This window comes from Siniperca chuatsi, linkage group LG19 (genome assembly GCF_020085105.1).
Source record: "Siniperca chuatsi isolate FFG_IHB_CAS linkage group LG19, ASM2008510v1, whole genome shotgun sequence".
In the NCBI taxonomy this organism is placed as follows: Eukaryota; Metazoa; Chordata; class Actinopteri; order Centrarchiformes; family Sinipercidae; genus Siniperca; species Siniperca chuatsi.
Window position 1 is genome coordinate 21,080,365 of NC_058060.1, and position 17,232 is coordinate 21,097,596.

Genomic DNA, 17,232 nt, shown 5'->3' on the forward strand with positions numbered 1-17,232 from the left:
AATTGTCTGTACATCCATGGGTGCATTGCAAACAGGAACTGCTAATATCTAATTCGGCATACTGTTAATGGTGCCAGTTTACCAAAATGTAAACAAATACAGTTGTAGTCCACAGAGTGCCTACAGTGTCATACCTTGAAAACCCCTCTTTTAGATGTTTGTCCTTCACGTTTTGCTTACCGAAATTTCTGTTTAATCCCAGAGGCCCTTGAGCTCCATGTTCTCTCATTTCCTCCGTCACCTGGATGTCCTATTGTGCCACTGTTTCCCTCCCCTCCCTTTCCATCCCACTGCTCTATGTTTAGAGGTGTGAGAGTTGTCCTCTGTGAGTTTGACTTTTCCACCCCCACATGTGTGCATGTGTATGTGAGAGATAATGAGAGGAAGAGAGTTTGCCTTTGTATCTGCGTGCCTTCTGCCTCCTCTTCTCGGCTCCCTAAGATCTGTCATCTTTTATATCCCAGGATTCTTTGCAGCAAACAAAGGCCACTGATTCATCCTGACAGCCTGCTCTCTCTACCTCACCCTCCCTCTTCTTTTCTTCTTTCCAACCCGCTCTCAGACATACCAACAGTCATCCTCTCTGCAGTCAAAGACCAGGAAGAAGAATAAAGGTAAGCAGACAAGCCACCTGTTCGGTTTCCCCTTTTCGCCGTGGCACAAGCAGGAGCTGCTGTCACAGTCCAACACCTGCCAGTTGTGGTCATTCACTCTCTCAGGGATGCTGAGCTAATGGGCATTGTATAAAAATGTGAGAACAGCTGCTGCTTCAGTTAAACCAATTATCTTAGTAACACTTTATTTTACAGGTCCGTAATTTGCTAATAATTTCCTAGAAAGTTTCAAGGAAAAAACTACGTATTTTGGTGCTAATTATAGGTTCAAAAAGAGGCGCAATTCTGAGACTTTTATTGGTTGCATTGTGTTTATAAGCAGTTGTTGATTTCCAGAAGAATTTCCATTAAATAACAGGCTCCATTTTAACCCAAATAAATATCCATTCATTATTCTTTTATTATTGGAAACGTAATTCTCCAGTGAATGCTTGCCCGTAGACAAATTTCCCTTTCAGACATGATTTAAGACATAAAAATTCTCTGCTTTGCATAATTATCTGAGTCTGATACGTTTTTTTTTTCCCCACAAAAAGTCCAGAATCTATTAACTACTTTTTGCATGTGCAGCTGACCTGCTATGCACTCTTATGGGAGCAACTAATTGGAAATAACTACTTAGAAATGCACCATTGAACAAAGTGTCTGCATTTCCCCTCATATTTAGTACCACAATAAGTCCAGGAACATTCCCATTAATTTACATACATAAGTTACATAGCACTGCCTTTCTAGGCAACTATAGAAATCTATTGGACCTGTAAAATAAAGTGTTTGTCTAAAAAAATAAAATTAAATAAAACAGAGTGGGGTTTTCTCTGTCAGTGCAGGTTTGTCTTTTGCTAATATTTTAATTTTGGTTGACTATTGTTACGGACAGAGAGTCGGGAGACACAGATATGAGACAAGATGGTGTTTTATTGCAACAACAGCAGACAATGGTAGTACAGACGATGAAGAATGAACCCAGATACTGTCCTTAGTCTTACTGATCTGTCGTGGATGGTGCAGAGCTGGTAGGGAGACACACACTGGAGAGGTAACTCCCTGGCACGGACAGGAATGGAGAACACGCTGGAGGGGAAGCACGATGTAGAGGTAATAAGTCAAGGGTTGTCGAGAGTAGTCCTTTCTGTCATGAACGAGTCCGGACAACTGACTGGAGTGAGTGGTGATCCTTTATCCAGTACTGATTTGATGCTGATGGGGAGCAGGTGCGTGTAATTAGTATTCCGGCGAGGGATCTCGGGGAGGTTGATTGATGGGGGAACCTGGCAAGTCTGTAACAACTATCATGATTCTTTCATTACACACGGACCTGCTCTGCAGACCTAACTGCTTTTATTCACAGTATCAGTCGAAACCATGCTACATAGCGTTGGCAATAGACTGAATATGTATTTATACTTATTATTTATTACTTTTATTTGTTTGAGATTTGTTGTCAGAATTAGCCCTGCAACTAATGATTATTTTCTATTTTTGTGTTGATTTTGATTAATCTATTAGTCATTTTAATCAAATGGACCACAAAAGTGACAAATGGCCATGATGATTTCCCATAGCTCAAAGTGACCAACCAACTGTCCAAAACTAAAAAAAAAAAAGTCTATTTACATTGACATAAAACAGAGAAAATATTCACATTTGAGAAGCTGGAAAAAAGCTGAAAGCTAAAATTTGACATTTTTGCTTGATTAATGCCATAAATTGTTTATCAAAATTGGTGTTCAGCACTAGTCAGTCTTGCAGTCATGTTAGTGCTGTTGTACATTTTCTTTGGTCATTTATTAATGTTTATGCATAGGTGAAAAGATGCTGGTTAGTAACCTAATCAGTCACTGCTTCTCGTTTATTTCATCTGGTGAGATAAAAATAAAAACTTCACTGACTGTAGGGATCTATTGTCCTGTAAATTGGGAATTTATCCTGCTGCAGTTGTCAAATTATTATCTGCTTCAGCTTGAGTCTCCACAATTGAATCATTTCATCGTCAGGAGTAAAGATTTTGCTCACATTTTGTGCAGAGACCACTGTATTTTCATTTTAACACATCGTGCTCATTTCACAGATTTTCATGAGTCCAGACTGGACTGCAGGCATCTGTTTGCAATATACTGTACATTTAGTCCAAATGAACATTTACGTTTGAAAATCCAGTGATTCAGCATTTCTTTGTCAGAAGGGCACTACTGTCAGAAAGATGAAAGCTACTCATGTTTTGGCCACATTTCTTTGTAGAGCATTAACAGTGTAATATGTAGTATTTTTATACATAAATCTCAGTTCTTTTATTACTTTTTTTTATTTTTTAGAATTTTTGTTTTATTTCTTCAAACAAATGAGACCATGGTTCAGATGATTGGCATCTTTTATCTCACCTTTGACACAGAGTGTTTATCACTTTTCTGCTTCCTTTTGTTTAGATGATTTTATCCCTAATTGTCTTCTCTCCAACTCACTGCTATCAGTTTCTTTGCCTCTTTGACCAAAGCTTTTTTTCCCCTCCCACCGCACTAACAAGGATCAACATGTTGGAAGAGATTTTTTTTTTTCCCACAGGCCTTTCACTTGTTTCACCATCTGCCATCGTGAGAAGCTCAGAAAAGCTTTAGCTCCATCTGCACTTTTCAGGCGATGGCTTTGTTTGTTTACAGCTATTAAACCAAAGTTTGAAAAATTAAAGTGATGATAATGATTTAAATCTCCAAGTAGCATCTTTATCAAAGAAGTAATGAAATATTAGTTACCCCTTTTGGTCTGGGCTGAGGCAATCTTCATTTCCTAAAATAAATAAGTCTCTCCTAAAGCCAAAACTCAAACTGGCGATGGTATCAGGCCGCTGCTGCAAGGAAAATGAATTGAAAATAAAACACATTTTTAGGCTACAGAGTTTCCTCTACTTCAGAGTATATAACCTATTAATTATCTCTTAGTCTCTCTTGGCTTAAAACATTTCACCCTGCATGTTTGAGCTTTAGTTTTCTTGTGTCTAGCTTCTGTTTTGTTTAGAGATATACTGTACACAGCACTTTCCGTTGCCACAGAAATAAATAGAATATTGAATTGTATTCCCCTTTTAAAGTTGTAAGACTTTTGATACGGCACAATAAAAGTTTCTTGGCAGCCTTCAACTGGGAGCCAAGTTTCCCTGTTAATCTCTAATGAGGAGCCTGCTGTGAAAAATGTTACAGGGCTTTTAAGGGAAAAAAGGCAGTTTTTATTAAACACATCTCACCTTACTGCAGTGCAGCAGCGTTCTGTCAAATCCAGAGACTGAACTCTTGCCAAGAATTGTTGCTACATTAGGATGTGGCATTTTGCGAATGCTTTTATTCACACTATGAAAAAGCACTTACAAGCAGCATTAGTACTATGCTCATGTCATGATAAATTTTCTTATTTTCAACACATGCTTTCTGTCAGATTTCTGATTTATATTCGTTCTGTCTGTCAACGGCGCCTTCATGTTTCCTCTGTGTTGTTCCAGGACGAAGTCTGGCCTCCCTGAGTCGGAGGCGTGTTTCCTGTAAGGCACTGGGCAGAGGAGACTGTGAGGGCTGGCTGTGGAGAAAGAGAGATGCAAAGGGTTACTTCTCTCAGAAATGGAAGAAGTACTGGTTTGTTCTGAAGGACAACTGCCTGTACTGGTACATCAATGAGGAGGCAAGTGTCTGTTTATATACTTGTCCTCTCCTTTTCCAGCCTGTTATCTGAATTTTTATTGACACTAAACGTTAGTGTCAATAAAAAGTGTCAGTTTCCCAAAAATTGTAACATATTTCATACAGTTTAAGAAAGTAGGTATTTGAAACAAAGAGGCAATGATGAAATGTGTCATAGTGTCACAATCTGTGCTTGTTGGAACTTAACAGGAGCTATGCAAGTTTTTGAAATACCTACATTATGTTGATGCTGTGTGATAAAGACAAAAGGAGAGAGCACTGTGTAGAAGTTACCCTGAAGTCAAGCTTTATGCTACAATGTCACAGCTACAGGATGAGTCAGGAAGACTGTGCCGTGGAATAGTAACGAGATTTCAGCCTGATTTCATTTGTGTAAAATACAAGTTCTCTGAAGTCTTTGAAATGTTTCAAAGTCCCGGGGGAACTTCATGGTTTTTAGCCATGCTAGCGGTGACACTCTAAGGATGTCGGTTGGTCGGTCAGTCCATCACTTTGGTCCAGACTGTAATATCTCATCAACTATTAAATGGATTGCCTTGAAATCTGTTACAAGTATCCACAGTGCCCAGAGGATGAATCCTAATAGCTTTGGTGATCCTCTGGCTTTTTATCTATTGCCACCATGAGGTTGACATTTGATTTGTTGACATGAGTTTAGATCAACTAAACTAATGACATTCCCAAGTGCTAATTAGCAAATGTTAGCAAACTAAGATGGTGACCATGGAAATCATTATACCTGCTAAATGTCAGCATGTCACCATTGTCTTTGTGTTAGCACGCTGACTTTAGCTTTTAGCACAAAGCACAGAGCAGCTAGCATGGTTTTATACTCTTTGAATCGGGTTTAATTCAGCACAAACACATAATAAATGGCTGTTATATATGCCATCTACAGCCTCACACATGTAAACAAACTGACGTGCAGGTTGACCTGGATTTAGAGCCCTCTGTTGTTAGCTACTTTCTGTGTTTACTTTCGGTTGGACTCAGAGACAATGGTTTGAAATGATGTATGTAAAAATCATGTCATTTGGAAAGCAGTAGGAGGCCCATAGAGTAAATGGTAAATGGTAAATGGACTGTACTTATATAGCGCCTTTCTAGTCTTTCTGACTACTCAAAGCGCTTCAACTACATATTAAATTCACCCCATTCACACACATTCACACACTGATGGCAGAATTGCTCATCAAAGTAACTAAACATCAACTAATCATAGAGTCTCTCTCAATGGGCTTCCTTATTATTTATCTTATTATTCATCTTTCTCTTTCTCTTTTATTTCTCTTTCCGTTCAGGATGAGAAGGCAGAGGGTTTTGTTAGTCTTCCAGAGTTTAAGATTGACCGGGCCAGTGAATGTCGCAAGAAGTAGTAAGTACATGATGAAAACAGTCTATTGTGTGTATTTACAGCCATGAAAGTTTATTTCTTATTATTATTATTGTGCAGTTTACATGCTCTTATGTATAAATGTTTGGCTCCAAAAATAACTCCCCCGGTTCCCCCATGTCTCTCTAGTGCTTTCAAAGCATGTCACCCCAAGGTCAAGAGTTTCTACTTTGCAGCAGATGGAGTGGATGACATGAACAGGTAAAGCAGCATGTGCTAAACACAGATGAAGGTTATGCAGAAGGGCAAACTCCCTGCTGTGTGGCAAGAGTGCAGCTTCCTGTTTACTATCCCCAAAGCACAAAACAAATATGGTTTTCATTTGATGATAAAAAAGAAGGCCTGTTTTTATTTGGGAGGAAGTGATGTGTATGAAAAACATAATTTGCAAGATATTTCCATAGAGGTTCCAGTTTTGACCTGTGAAAAGGCTCTCCAAATGTGTTGTAATTTACATAAACATCTCTTTACTACAGAGAGGACTTTGTTAATAATTTCACTGTTTCCAATGAGTTTCAAAGTAATAATAATAAAAGATTCCTGTAATAGGTTGAATTGCAGTGGAAACAAGATCCCCAATGGGAGAATATTTTTTACTGTTTACTGAGAGAAATCAGTCTTTAAGACCTTTTATAGTTTGACATTAAATATGGGAAATATGCATATTCACTTGCCGAGAGTTGGATGAGAAGAAGCTGCCGGTTAGCTTAGCTTAGCTTAAAGACTGGAAGCAGGGGGAAACAGCTATCATGGCTGCATGGAATAAAAAAGACGATATCTCTGGTTCTGCTGCATCAATTTTTATACTTTTTTTTAACTGTCCACAGTGACTCTAACAATGTTATAGGAGTGCAAAGCAGTAGAGTAATTTTTCCCTTGTATGCATTTGGTTGTGTTCAGTGTTGTGTGGTTTCATTATGCATTTACTTCCGTGTCGTCTTTATATTTCGAGGGTGTTACGATGCTCTTTACAAACACTTTATAGTGGTTTATTTGTCTCACTATGTGTAATCCTTCTTTTTTTCACATTTAATTATCAGTTTTTGTTTATGTCATAAATCCATAAATCTGAACCCGAACTTCCTTTTTGGTGTTCCTTCCTTCTGTTAAGATGGCTGAGTCGTCTCAACATGGCCGCTGTGGGCTACGCCGAGCGAGAGAGGATACGCCAGGAGCAGGGTGAGGGTTCATTCAGTGACGTGCTGAAGGGCACTTCAGCAGATGGATCGCTGAAGAATAATGTCAAATACCAAACACACTAATACTCCCATTCCCATTGGACTCACAGTATACTTCCTATGGTATTTTTAGGATATTTGCATAGTATTTCTGGATAGATGGATGCATGGTGTTTCTGACTGTCTGTGTGTGGGTTTCCTGCAGATTACTGGAGTGAGAGTGAACATGAGGATGACACCACCTCCAGCCCCAAACAGGACAGTCCCCCACCTCCATATGATACCTACCCACGGCCTCCATCAGTGAGTCAAACACATGACTGTATTACACGCTCATATAAAGTACATGCTGTACTTGAAGGCAAAAATCATGCTCAGTGCTCCTCCGCAGTCCAATTTAACTGTTAAGGTTATTGCCAATTTAGCCTACAGGGAGTGGTGGGGCTAAATTAGGTATAATTGATGCTATAATTGGCCCTCACGCTGCTTTGCTCCACATTAAATGTCTTTCTATTTTTTAGCCCAGGATAAAATGAAAAGCTAAAACAACAGCTGTTACAACACCTTTTTAGACACCAGACACGCAGGCTGCAAAGTTGTTAAGATAGTAATATTTGAACGTCCTTGTAATAAAGAGTCTTCTCTACAAACACACTCGATTTCACGATGTCCAAACACTCATCTCTTCTTCATTGTCTTCCTGTCTCTTACTTCCTCCCTCACATACTTATTCAATCATCACCCTGCCTCCTTGGCAGTCACCTGACTCCCTTGGTGGATTAATTTCTTTTTTGAAGTGTGTCATGATAATTGAATGAGACCAGGACGATCAATTGACGTCTGCAACATTTTCACTCTTTACTCTCTCTTTCAGATGAGTGCCTACTTGGAAGGCCGGACCACTCGACTGTCTTCCACAGAGACGTCACGTTCTCGCTCTTCCCAAGAGGACTTCCTCTGTGGCGAGCCACCCGCTGTGGCTGCAGAGCCGCAGTACCATCCTGGTCATCTAGGGGGAGGCACCACGCACAGTGGGAGAAAGCCCGGCGGCAGCAGCAGCAGCGACGTGCAGTACAGATGTGATCCTGTAGAGGTGTGTGTCAGTCTGTCCAAAGCAAGATATCTCAACAACATTTATTTTGCTGTGACTATTTATGGTCCTCAGACAGTTAATAGTAATATTTTGTATGACCCCTTGTCCTTTCCTTTAGCACCACCAAAATATGCAGCAGTTCACAAAAAATGTCATTCATGTTCCCAAGAGAATAAATGCTCTCCATTTTGGACACTGTTTGAGTTTTGCTCTCAGTGTGTATTCAGGCTGAAATGTCACATTTACACACAATGTAATGTCGTAATGTAATCGGCACACAGTTAGCTGATTCATCCTACCAGTAGGAACTCTTGATTTTAATTACCTTAGAAATAATTTTAATGGCTCTTGTACCAGCACCACCCACAGGATAAATTTAGGAAATTTACGTTTTTAGCCCCAAAGCTATAAAGTGCTCCAGCACTTTTGTAGTGTTGGGTGTAATGAATATTTTAACCTCGAGGGGCCGCTGGCAGGTCTTTGTTTTATTTTATTTATTTATTTATTTATATTTCTTTACATTCACCAAATCCAGGAGTTTGGGAAATTAATTTTTTTAAATTTATACAAATTATAAAAGGTACCAGGCTCTTAACTTGACCTGTTTTTCATGGGAAGTGAAACAAATGAACATTGCTACATCAGAATATTACATTACGTCAAATAAATTTTACTACTAATAAGCTGTTGTGAATAAGCTATAAGCCCTCTTCCTCTGGAATGTTTTTTTACTGGGATCTTCCTGGTGTCCATATTTAAATAAAATACATATAGTCAACCATGTTTGCACTTACGGTACATACAGACAAATTTCACTCATCATCTTAAAAGTTTTAGAGCTAGCATGGATCACAAGGAGAGTTACCATGATCCATGATCTTAAAAGTTTCACCTCTGGTCAATCAGAAAAAACTCGATGTTCTGTTTGTCTGTTACTGTTTCCTGTAGTACCGTTCCAGTCCCGTGGGGGCAGCAGTGAGACAGGGTCTCCAGGCCGCTCTTCCTCATCTCAGAGACGTTCCTGGCAGGACCTGATTGAGACACCACTGACTGAGGCTGGACTGCACTACCTACAAACTGGACCACTAGGTAACACACAGATAAACCAGATGCTTCATGGATCCAAATCTCATTTTTAGATAAAATGCTTGAAATGATGCTATTAGTAGGTGACGTAGCCTCAGTTTGTGCCCCTGTATCACATTCAGGTCACAGAGCTAAGCATCCAAAAAAAAAATACTCTGATGTTTGTAAAAATTTGTAAAAGAGTTACTGTCCAGGGTGTACCCTGCCTAAGGCCCAAAGTCACTGGGATAGGCTCCAGTCACCCGCGACCCCTAACGGGACCAAGCGGTAGAAAATGGATGGATGGATGGATTGAACAACTTTTAACGCTGTTCTGAAGGTGTTTCCAGAATCCTCAAAGATACTTTTAACCATCTGGATTGAAATATTTTTAAGTAATAACCCAAGTTGTTAAGGCGGCTAAGGGTAACATAGCAAGCTACACATACTAATAATGTGAATATTTGACACTGATTATTTTGCAGGTTTGTCATCATGCTTGCTGCAGTATGTTTGCACATGTGATTGGTGGTCTTCCTCCAAAGAGGGCATCACCCCATAAAGAATATAACTGACACAAGATATGGTTAAATGTTTTTAAAAACGTTGTGTTAGTAATAAAGTAACAAAAGCTATTTTTTATGATTCTGCACCAAATGTATCAGTAAGTTGCTGGAGAGGTTTAGGTTGAATATTGAATATCTTTGGTTGTTTCTATACTTTTTATAATTTTTAACATCCTTGGTGTGAGTTTTATTTGTACATATGTTTTATGTGTAAACAGTACTTCATGTTCTGTTAAAAAATAGTGATGCTGTATTGATTTTTACAGTCGATAGTTGATTATTTTGATTGGACAGAACATAGAAAATGTAATGTTTGTTATTCTTTGTCTCATGTTCTCTTTACATTACAGAGGACGCCGTCTTTGCTGAGCCCGGTCCTGGTGCTGGGACTATGATGGCCGGAGCCGTTTACACTCTTCCTGCACAGAGGAATGTCCCGTTGCCCATGGCGATGCAGAGGCTGATTCCTATGGCAACCCAGGGAGGGAAACCCCGCAGCTATACACTGCCACGAGACAGCAACCTACACACACTCCTCACGCCCCCTGCGAAAGAAGAACAGCAAACACACAACGGTGAGTTTAGTCAGGAACATGCATATACTGTGAAACACATGCAAGAGGAGAAAGAGCACCAAGCAAATACATGTAGCATTGTATTGTGTGGGTGGGGGGGTGGACGTCAGGTACGAGCAGAAAGGAAAAATGTGTCTCACATCGAATGACAGCCACCAGAGACTGAATTTTTTTTTTTAAGGTGAAGACGCTGACGTCAGTACATGTGCCAGAAATAAAAACGCTCTCAGGCAGACACATTTCCATTTAAATCATCATCATTTAAATCTAGTAGGGCAACACACACTCCAGTCATACACTGATCTAATGAGGCTAATGAGACAATGGTTAAGTGGTTGCCACGGTGAGCCCAGCAGCGTACAGAAAAAAAAGTGCCAAACTAAAATAGTAAACAATAGAGAGTAACAAAGACATGAACAATGACATATTAAAATCATGTGAATTGCCATTTAATTAGTCAAGCAGTGGAAATAAAACCGCCAAAATGGAGAGGACGTCCCTGAAGCTGAAAGGAAAGAGAGAACAGGATTTATCATCATCATTAATAATGCAAGTCATTATACTGTATAATCAAAGTGTTGAGGTGTGTGCTGCTGTCCTCCAGTGGTTTCTCTGAGATATAACTCAGTCTAATCAGGTTTCTGACAGCTCTTACCACTCTAACGTCAAATCTTGTGAATGGAAGGAATGGAGTGACTGAGGGTTTAAATCACCATTAAGTGTGTCTTTCTCCCTGACTGTGAAGGTGGCAGCGAGGGTGCATCCCTGGGCGACCTGTTTCGTGCGTGCGAGCAGGGCGGGGTGTGTCCTCTAGGCCGCGGGTCAGAGGCCAAAGGTCAATCAGAGTTCAGGCAGTCTTTCCTCCGACGGGCCGCCGACCCTCAGCTCAACGAGCGTCTGCACCGCCTCCGCATCATGACGTCCACGTTGAAGGTTGGTTCACACATGAAGACACACACATGCAGGAAATATATAGGCATAAATATGCACACACAAATACTCATTAGCAAATATACATGGATATCATGCACACATAAAAAAGGGTAAGAATTAAAGGACATTTTAGTACATTTTCAGTCCTTTTTGAGACAATTTTATTTAACTTTTATTGCTAGTGAGATTTGTTTTATATTAATGTCATAATCCTTAAGATATCCGTCCTGGATGATTTGCTGGCAAAACGCGCTCCTGGTGAGGTTTAAAACTATAGCAAACACTTGTTGAGCAGCTACTTTGTCAGAAATATAACACAAGAGCAGCTGGTGTTTCTGTTTACAGTGCAGCCAAACAAATGCACGCTGTTTTAATAAAGAAGTTAAAATAATTGCTTAGTTAGTTAATAGTTTTCCACACAACAGGAGAGCAACAGGAGCTGAGGAGTTGGAGGTGTGGCTGCTCCTTTTTGTTCCAGCGCGGGAATGGCGGACTCCGCCACTAATAATGAAAACTACTATATAGAGATATTTACTGAATATAAATACATTGAATGGCTAGTGCTGGAAAATGCTGACTATTAATAGCATCTTTAAATAGATCTAATTTCATGAATATCTTAAGGATTATAACTTTAATTTGTATTATACCTCATTATATCTCACTCATATCTGTATCCCACTATTCTGTTGCAATTCTTACAGAAGGTGCAATTTTCCCTTGTATTTGTTTATACTATTTAGTTTGAGGTTAGTATGAGGTTGGCATTTTCTGATGCAACTCACTTTGTGGTGCTAACATTTACTAAACTGAAATCTTGTCATTTTCTGATTAAAATCCACTATTTGTATCTTATCAAGTGTGGACTGAAATAATGACCTTTTGTCATATTATATTTTTCTTGGCCCATTGGGTTACAATAATCACATTCACACATGAACGCATCTAACCACATTAAATGTGAGCTGGGTGAAATGGATAAAATGGTACCCTTTTTTTGTAGAGGGAAACTTTCATGTGCATTTTAGCTGTAATTTCCGACCCCGATTTCCACATAAACACATATGCACACACGCATACATAAACACACATGCTGGAAAATGTCTCTGTCTTGTTAGTCTCAGTGCTGTCATCTGTCCCAGTCTGTCTCCTCGGTTTGGTTTGAGTCTTTTTAATAGAGTTTTGTCAAGCAGCCATCTGTGGCTTTATGCTATATGAGCAGTGGTTATGTTTCTGGGCTGGGTGCCTATGAATGGCTCTTTTGCTGTGGCTGTTTTATTTTTTTATTTTTTTATTTTTTGTCTCTAGAGTTTGTATCTTTGTTGCTTCCTCCGTGTACGTGGGCGTGGATGGTTGGTGAGGGCGTGGGGCTTTGTCGCTTGTGCGTGTAGCTACAGTAGCTTTTTTGCGAGGGCCTGTGGCTTTGGCTGCCCGTGTCTGCTGGTACAGGTTGGATGGAGGAGCTTACATGTTTGTTCCCTGTCTGGAGTCTCTTAAAGGAATACACCAAGTTTTGGGGGGAGTTTATTTGAAATGTACCTCTGTCAAATAATGAGAGCTTACAGTAGACACCAAAATCCTCCATGTGACACTGGTAGACCCTACCCTAAATTGCTCTTCAGGATGAGGTTGTATTTGTCTGTGCAGGAAGCATCAACTCATCTGCAGCAGTTGCTGTGGAAACATGCATATTTTCTCTGTATCTTTTATGTATCCAAATTGAACCGAAACAACAAGCTACAGTCTAGATGACAAGTGAAGAAGAAGTGTACTCTAACTTTTAGCTCTAGTGATGCAGAACTTCTCTGTTGTAGCAGACAATAACGATAGAGGAGGTTTGTATATGCTATGTTTAATATTTTCGTAATGGCTGGATAATTATGCCCTAGATGTGACATCAAGAGAATTAAAGTCAGTAGCCAGACTAAGACACATCTCTGTTTTCTGTTGTCCTCACTTGATTAAATCAATATGGATATGCAGTATCCCAAAATTTGGATTTAAAGTAAGAGAACTTATTAATCCAAAGCTATTGATTTTTAACAAAATGTAACACTGAAATATCAATAACTCAGTGTAGTTAATGCAGCTATGTTTATATGTGACTGTTTCAGATATTGACAATGATTTTTAGTTGATCACAATTATCCATTAACCTTCAATTCTCTTGTAAATAAGGATGTCTGTAACATATTCTAGAAAGGCACCTTTGTGCTTAAGTGTTTATAAATTGTAACTAATGGCTTTATTAATGGTCAATAAATCACTTTCTAATGCTTTATAGATCAGTTATAAGCCATGAAGAACAACTCAAGCCACCAAGTCTACAGTTATAGTAAGTCATTATTAAACAGTCATGTATTTCTTACTTTCTAATAAGACATCTAGTCTGCAGTAATGTTGCTGTCCTGTGAAAACTATGTATTTCCAAAACTTTTTATGAGCAAAGAAAATAGCCCTGTTTTCAGCTGTGTGACGATGCATTTGCAGATCATTTTAGGGAATTTCTTAAAATAGATTAGTAGAGTTTTGTCAACCCATAAAGGAACGCTTGATCCTTCAGTTTATCTGAAAAATTCAAAATCCCCAAATTTGGAGATACATGGTTTTCAGTGGACAGCGATGAAATATTACAATGTATTAATGAAGGGTCACAGGTTTCGCAGTTTCTTTTTAGTGAGTCATCTGCAATTACAAATGTAAATAAGCCATAACTATTGCAGTAATCCATCAAATGTTATTTGTAAATATTACTAAGTTGTTAACAGATGGAACTTGGTCCAGGTGTGCTGCAGCCCTTTTCCAGAACGTGGTCCATTGCTCCAACACTAGCCAAGGGCCAACCTGGCAACCCCAGCATTGTTCTTATCAATGGCTTATATCTAAAAAAAACAAAAACATTGGTAAATGATTTATTAATCATTAATAATGCCAATTATTACAACTTCTGAACCCTTAATAAAGGCTTCCTTACTTACCATTTAGCATTTGAGTAGTTGTAGTTGTCAGAGTCTCTGACTTTTCACATGACATCTTAGAAAACCAGAACAAATAATCTACCAAGAATGAATGGATGTTCTTAGTGTCTACATTCTCACCTGTTAACAAGTGTGAAATCTCCCCAAAACTTAGTGTATCCCCTTAAGTGTGTGTCTTGCTTCACGTGTGTCTGCGTTTTAAAGCTTAGTGGTTTAAAATTTATAAAAAAATTTAAAAGTGACCAGCCCCTCCTTTGTTTCTGCATCCCCCCCATAGGACAGGGAGGGGGAGCTAGCGCTGATTGACAGGCTGTTGGCCAATCCCCAGCTGTCGTCGGCAGAGTTCCAGGAGTGGAAAAGAGCCTATCAGGAGCTGTTCTCTCAGGAGCCAGACTCTACCGCTGAATCAGACCCCGGCCCTCCCCTAACCCCCTCACTCTCTCACACACACTCCTACATCGAGACCCACGTCTGACGAGTAAAACTCACTCACACACACTCACACTTAAGTTGCTCTCATCTCCTGATTCTGGAAAGAGTTGGAACAAATTGCAGCGGATGTTTTGATGCATCAGAAATTGCGATCAGCAAAGGTTTTGCATCAGAGCAGATAGTGATGGACTCGGTCGAGAGAGGGGATGTAGGGACAACTTGACTTCACATCCCGATACGCTTTCAGCAGCCGCAGTGTACTAGTGCACCATGACAGCTTTCTGAGGAGACGCCTGCGTGTGCCCCCATGTCACATCAATCTACGAGCTGATTGGTTGTGCCACTCCAGCTGGCTCGGGGGAGGACGATAAAATGAATCTTAAGTGTTACATGTTAGCTTTTGTGCTATTTAAATACTCGCCATGGAAAACGCCATATAAAGAAGCAACAGAACTTACTTTGGACATCAGTTTGTTCCTCCTGACATCTCAGAGACAGAGATCTCAGAATAGTATCTTCATGAGCCGCCATTAACAGTATTTCATCCTGCTTGTTGTGCCATGTTTCTACTGACTGCACAGTGTCTCATAGACAAGTTTAACAGCCACCGAGTGACATCCATTGTATTCCATCAAGCCTGATACTTGATGTCTATGATGATATTTTCTGTACAGTGAGTGTTACAGCAGAAAACAGCACAAGTCTTTTTTTAAATCAACTAGTCTCTGTTTCTATCTAGTTTGATAGACTTTTGTTTGTGCTGGTTTGGTAGAATTACGTACTGTGCTGGGCTGGACCTGAAGCATGCACACTCCTGGAATAGGACTCATTTAAAGGAAAAGTCCACCCTAAAAACACTTTTAACACTGTTTTCAAACAGCTAGTGAGCCCGCGTTGTGGTATTTTTATGTTTTCTTGCACAAAACTGCTATGATGCCAGTTTCCCTGTCATGCTGTTACTTAATTTTCACTTAGTATCACTTTACCTCCAGCAATGTCACTGTAAAACAAGAGTCTTGTCTTAGAATATAATCGTTGATGCCATTTATTTAATTTTACATTTGATATCAGCTGCCTTTATGAGAGCTCATTAATTCATTTCTAGGCCTAAATATCTCCTTTAACACACTTTGACAGAAACATGAAACGTCTCCAGTTAAATATTATAATGCATGATGCTTCATTATTGTTTTTCTTATTGTTTTATGCAATAATTATCTCCTTAAAAACCAGCTCATGTTCAAACAAGGCCTCTATAATGCCTCTAATACCTACATAAATATACTGTTATAGCTTTTATTACATCACCCAATCCGATGATATCACATAAAGGACAGGTTCACAGTTTTCAAGTCTGTCTTATAACAATACTGATATGCCCAAATGTACATTCAAAGAGTTCTTCCTGTCCATAATGGCTGCAAAGAGATCCAAATAATTTCAGTGGAAGAGATGGACAGAAATCCACAGTCCTTGTTTTGTGTAAAAATGCAAAATGCAAAAATGCAATTTTGTACTAAACAGACTGTAACTTTAGTAAAATAAATAGCCATTTGACTTCTCTAACTTAGACTGCAGAAGCCTCATATTAACTTCAGCAGAACTTCATAATGAAACCTACCTAACCCATCCTCTAACAAAGGGTCTGTTCAAGTAAAATTATCCAGATTTTGCAGCTCTAAGAATTGAGGAAATTTGACTCCCCCTGTGGTTGTCAGAAGAATTAAACTCTTTGTTTTAGAAATCTTAATCTGGTGTTTGTGTGATGTGCAAATTTGATGAAATTATTAGATTTTAAAAGGCAGTTTGTTGACAACATGTTAGGCATTGTACACACCGGATTCTTGCTGTTTGCTTAATATGGTCACCATGGCAACTACAAGTACATGAGTCAATCCTAAAAACACAAATAATCTCTGATTAAAGTAATAAGCAAGGGAAGTAGAAAAGTAGACCGTTTATCACAAAATAACTCCTGAAACTTTCCGAACATCACGTATTGATTATATTTTACGTAATGGTGTAAAAGTTTCTAAGGGTGGATTTTTCCTCAGAGACCATTTGGCTCTCTGTAGCCTGCATGTCACATAGAGAATATGAGGAAATATTTAGGAACTGAAATATGGGTCTAATAAAAAATATATTAGTTTGTTATTTGTATGCTGCTGGCAAATGACTTAATACTCAGAGACGCTGCACAAAACTATGAAAGCAATCGTACACACAAATACGCACACACGCCAATAAACACACTACACAGACAGTTTGAATGCTCTTTCTATGCTGCTGCCCGTGGTTGGTTGTAGTAGCATGTCTTTGTTGTAGATAAACACAATATTCCTTTTCTGTTTTTGTGTTTGAAAACTGTAGATACAGTAGATCTCTCTTAATAGAGTGCAAAGTGTCTTGGATGATGTTCTCTAATTCTATCAGGTTTCTTTTGGACTTTTGGTTGAGTAAAGATTGTTTTAATGTTCAATCTATAAATTATAGTAAAATAACAGTATTTATTTATGTGATTCATTCTGCGTGTTCTGTCGGAAGAAGAGGGTGGATCCAATAAAGTGTGGTCATTTGGATGAAGATGTATTTGTGGTTTGTTTGTTTTTTTCGTTTCGGTGGTGAGAAAGGAGAGGATGCTGACAGGATGTGGGGAGGGATGATGAGCACCGATAACAGCTGCTGTACTGTCTTTGTCAACAAGGGAGACAGAGGGAGA

The 17,232-nt window shown here is 39.1% G+C and overlaps 1 protein-coding gene across 1 annotated transcript in view; it reads left to right on the forward strand.

Annotated features, from left to right (window-relative positions):
* Positions 1 to 17,096, forward strand: part of cnksr2a (connector enhancer of kinase suppressor of Ras 2a) — a 52,195-nt gene extending 35,099 nt beyond the window's left edge. The window contains 12 exon segments of the mRNA XM_044177237.1: positions 563 to 614; positions 4,105 to 4,280; positions 5,602 to 5,675; positions 5,823 to 5,894; positions 6,805 to 6,872; positions 7,077 to 7,174; positions 7,746 to 7,964; positions 8,913 to 8,925; positions 8,928 to 9,053; positions 9,946 to 10,170; positions 10,916 to 11,103; positions 14,359 to 17,096. Of these exon segments, the coding sequence (XP_044033172.1) occupies positions 563 to 614; positions 4,105 to 4,280; positions 5,602 to 5,675; positions 5,823 to 5,894; positions 6,805 to 6,872; positions 7,077 to 7,174; positions 7,746 to 7,964; positions 8,913 to 8,925; positions 8,928 to 9,053; positions 9,946 to 10,170; positions 10,916 to 11,103; positions 14,359 to 14,556 (1,509 nt within the window). The 3' untranslated portion in view covers positions 14,557 to 17,096.
* The last annotated feature ends 136 nt before the right edge of the window (positions 17,097 to 17,232 follow it).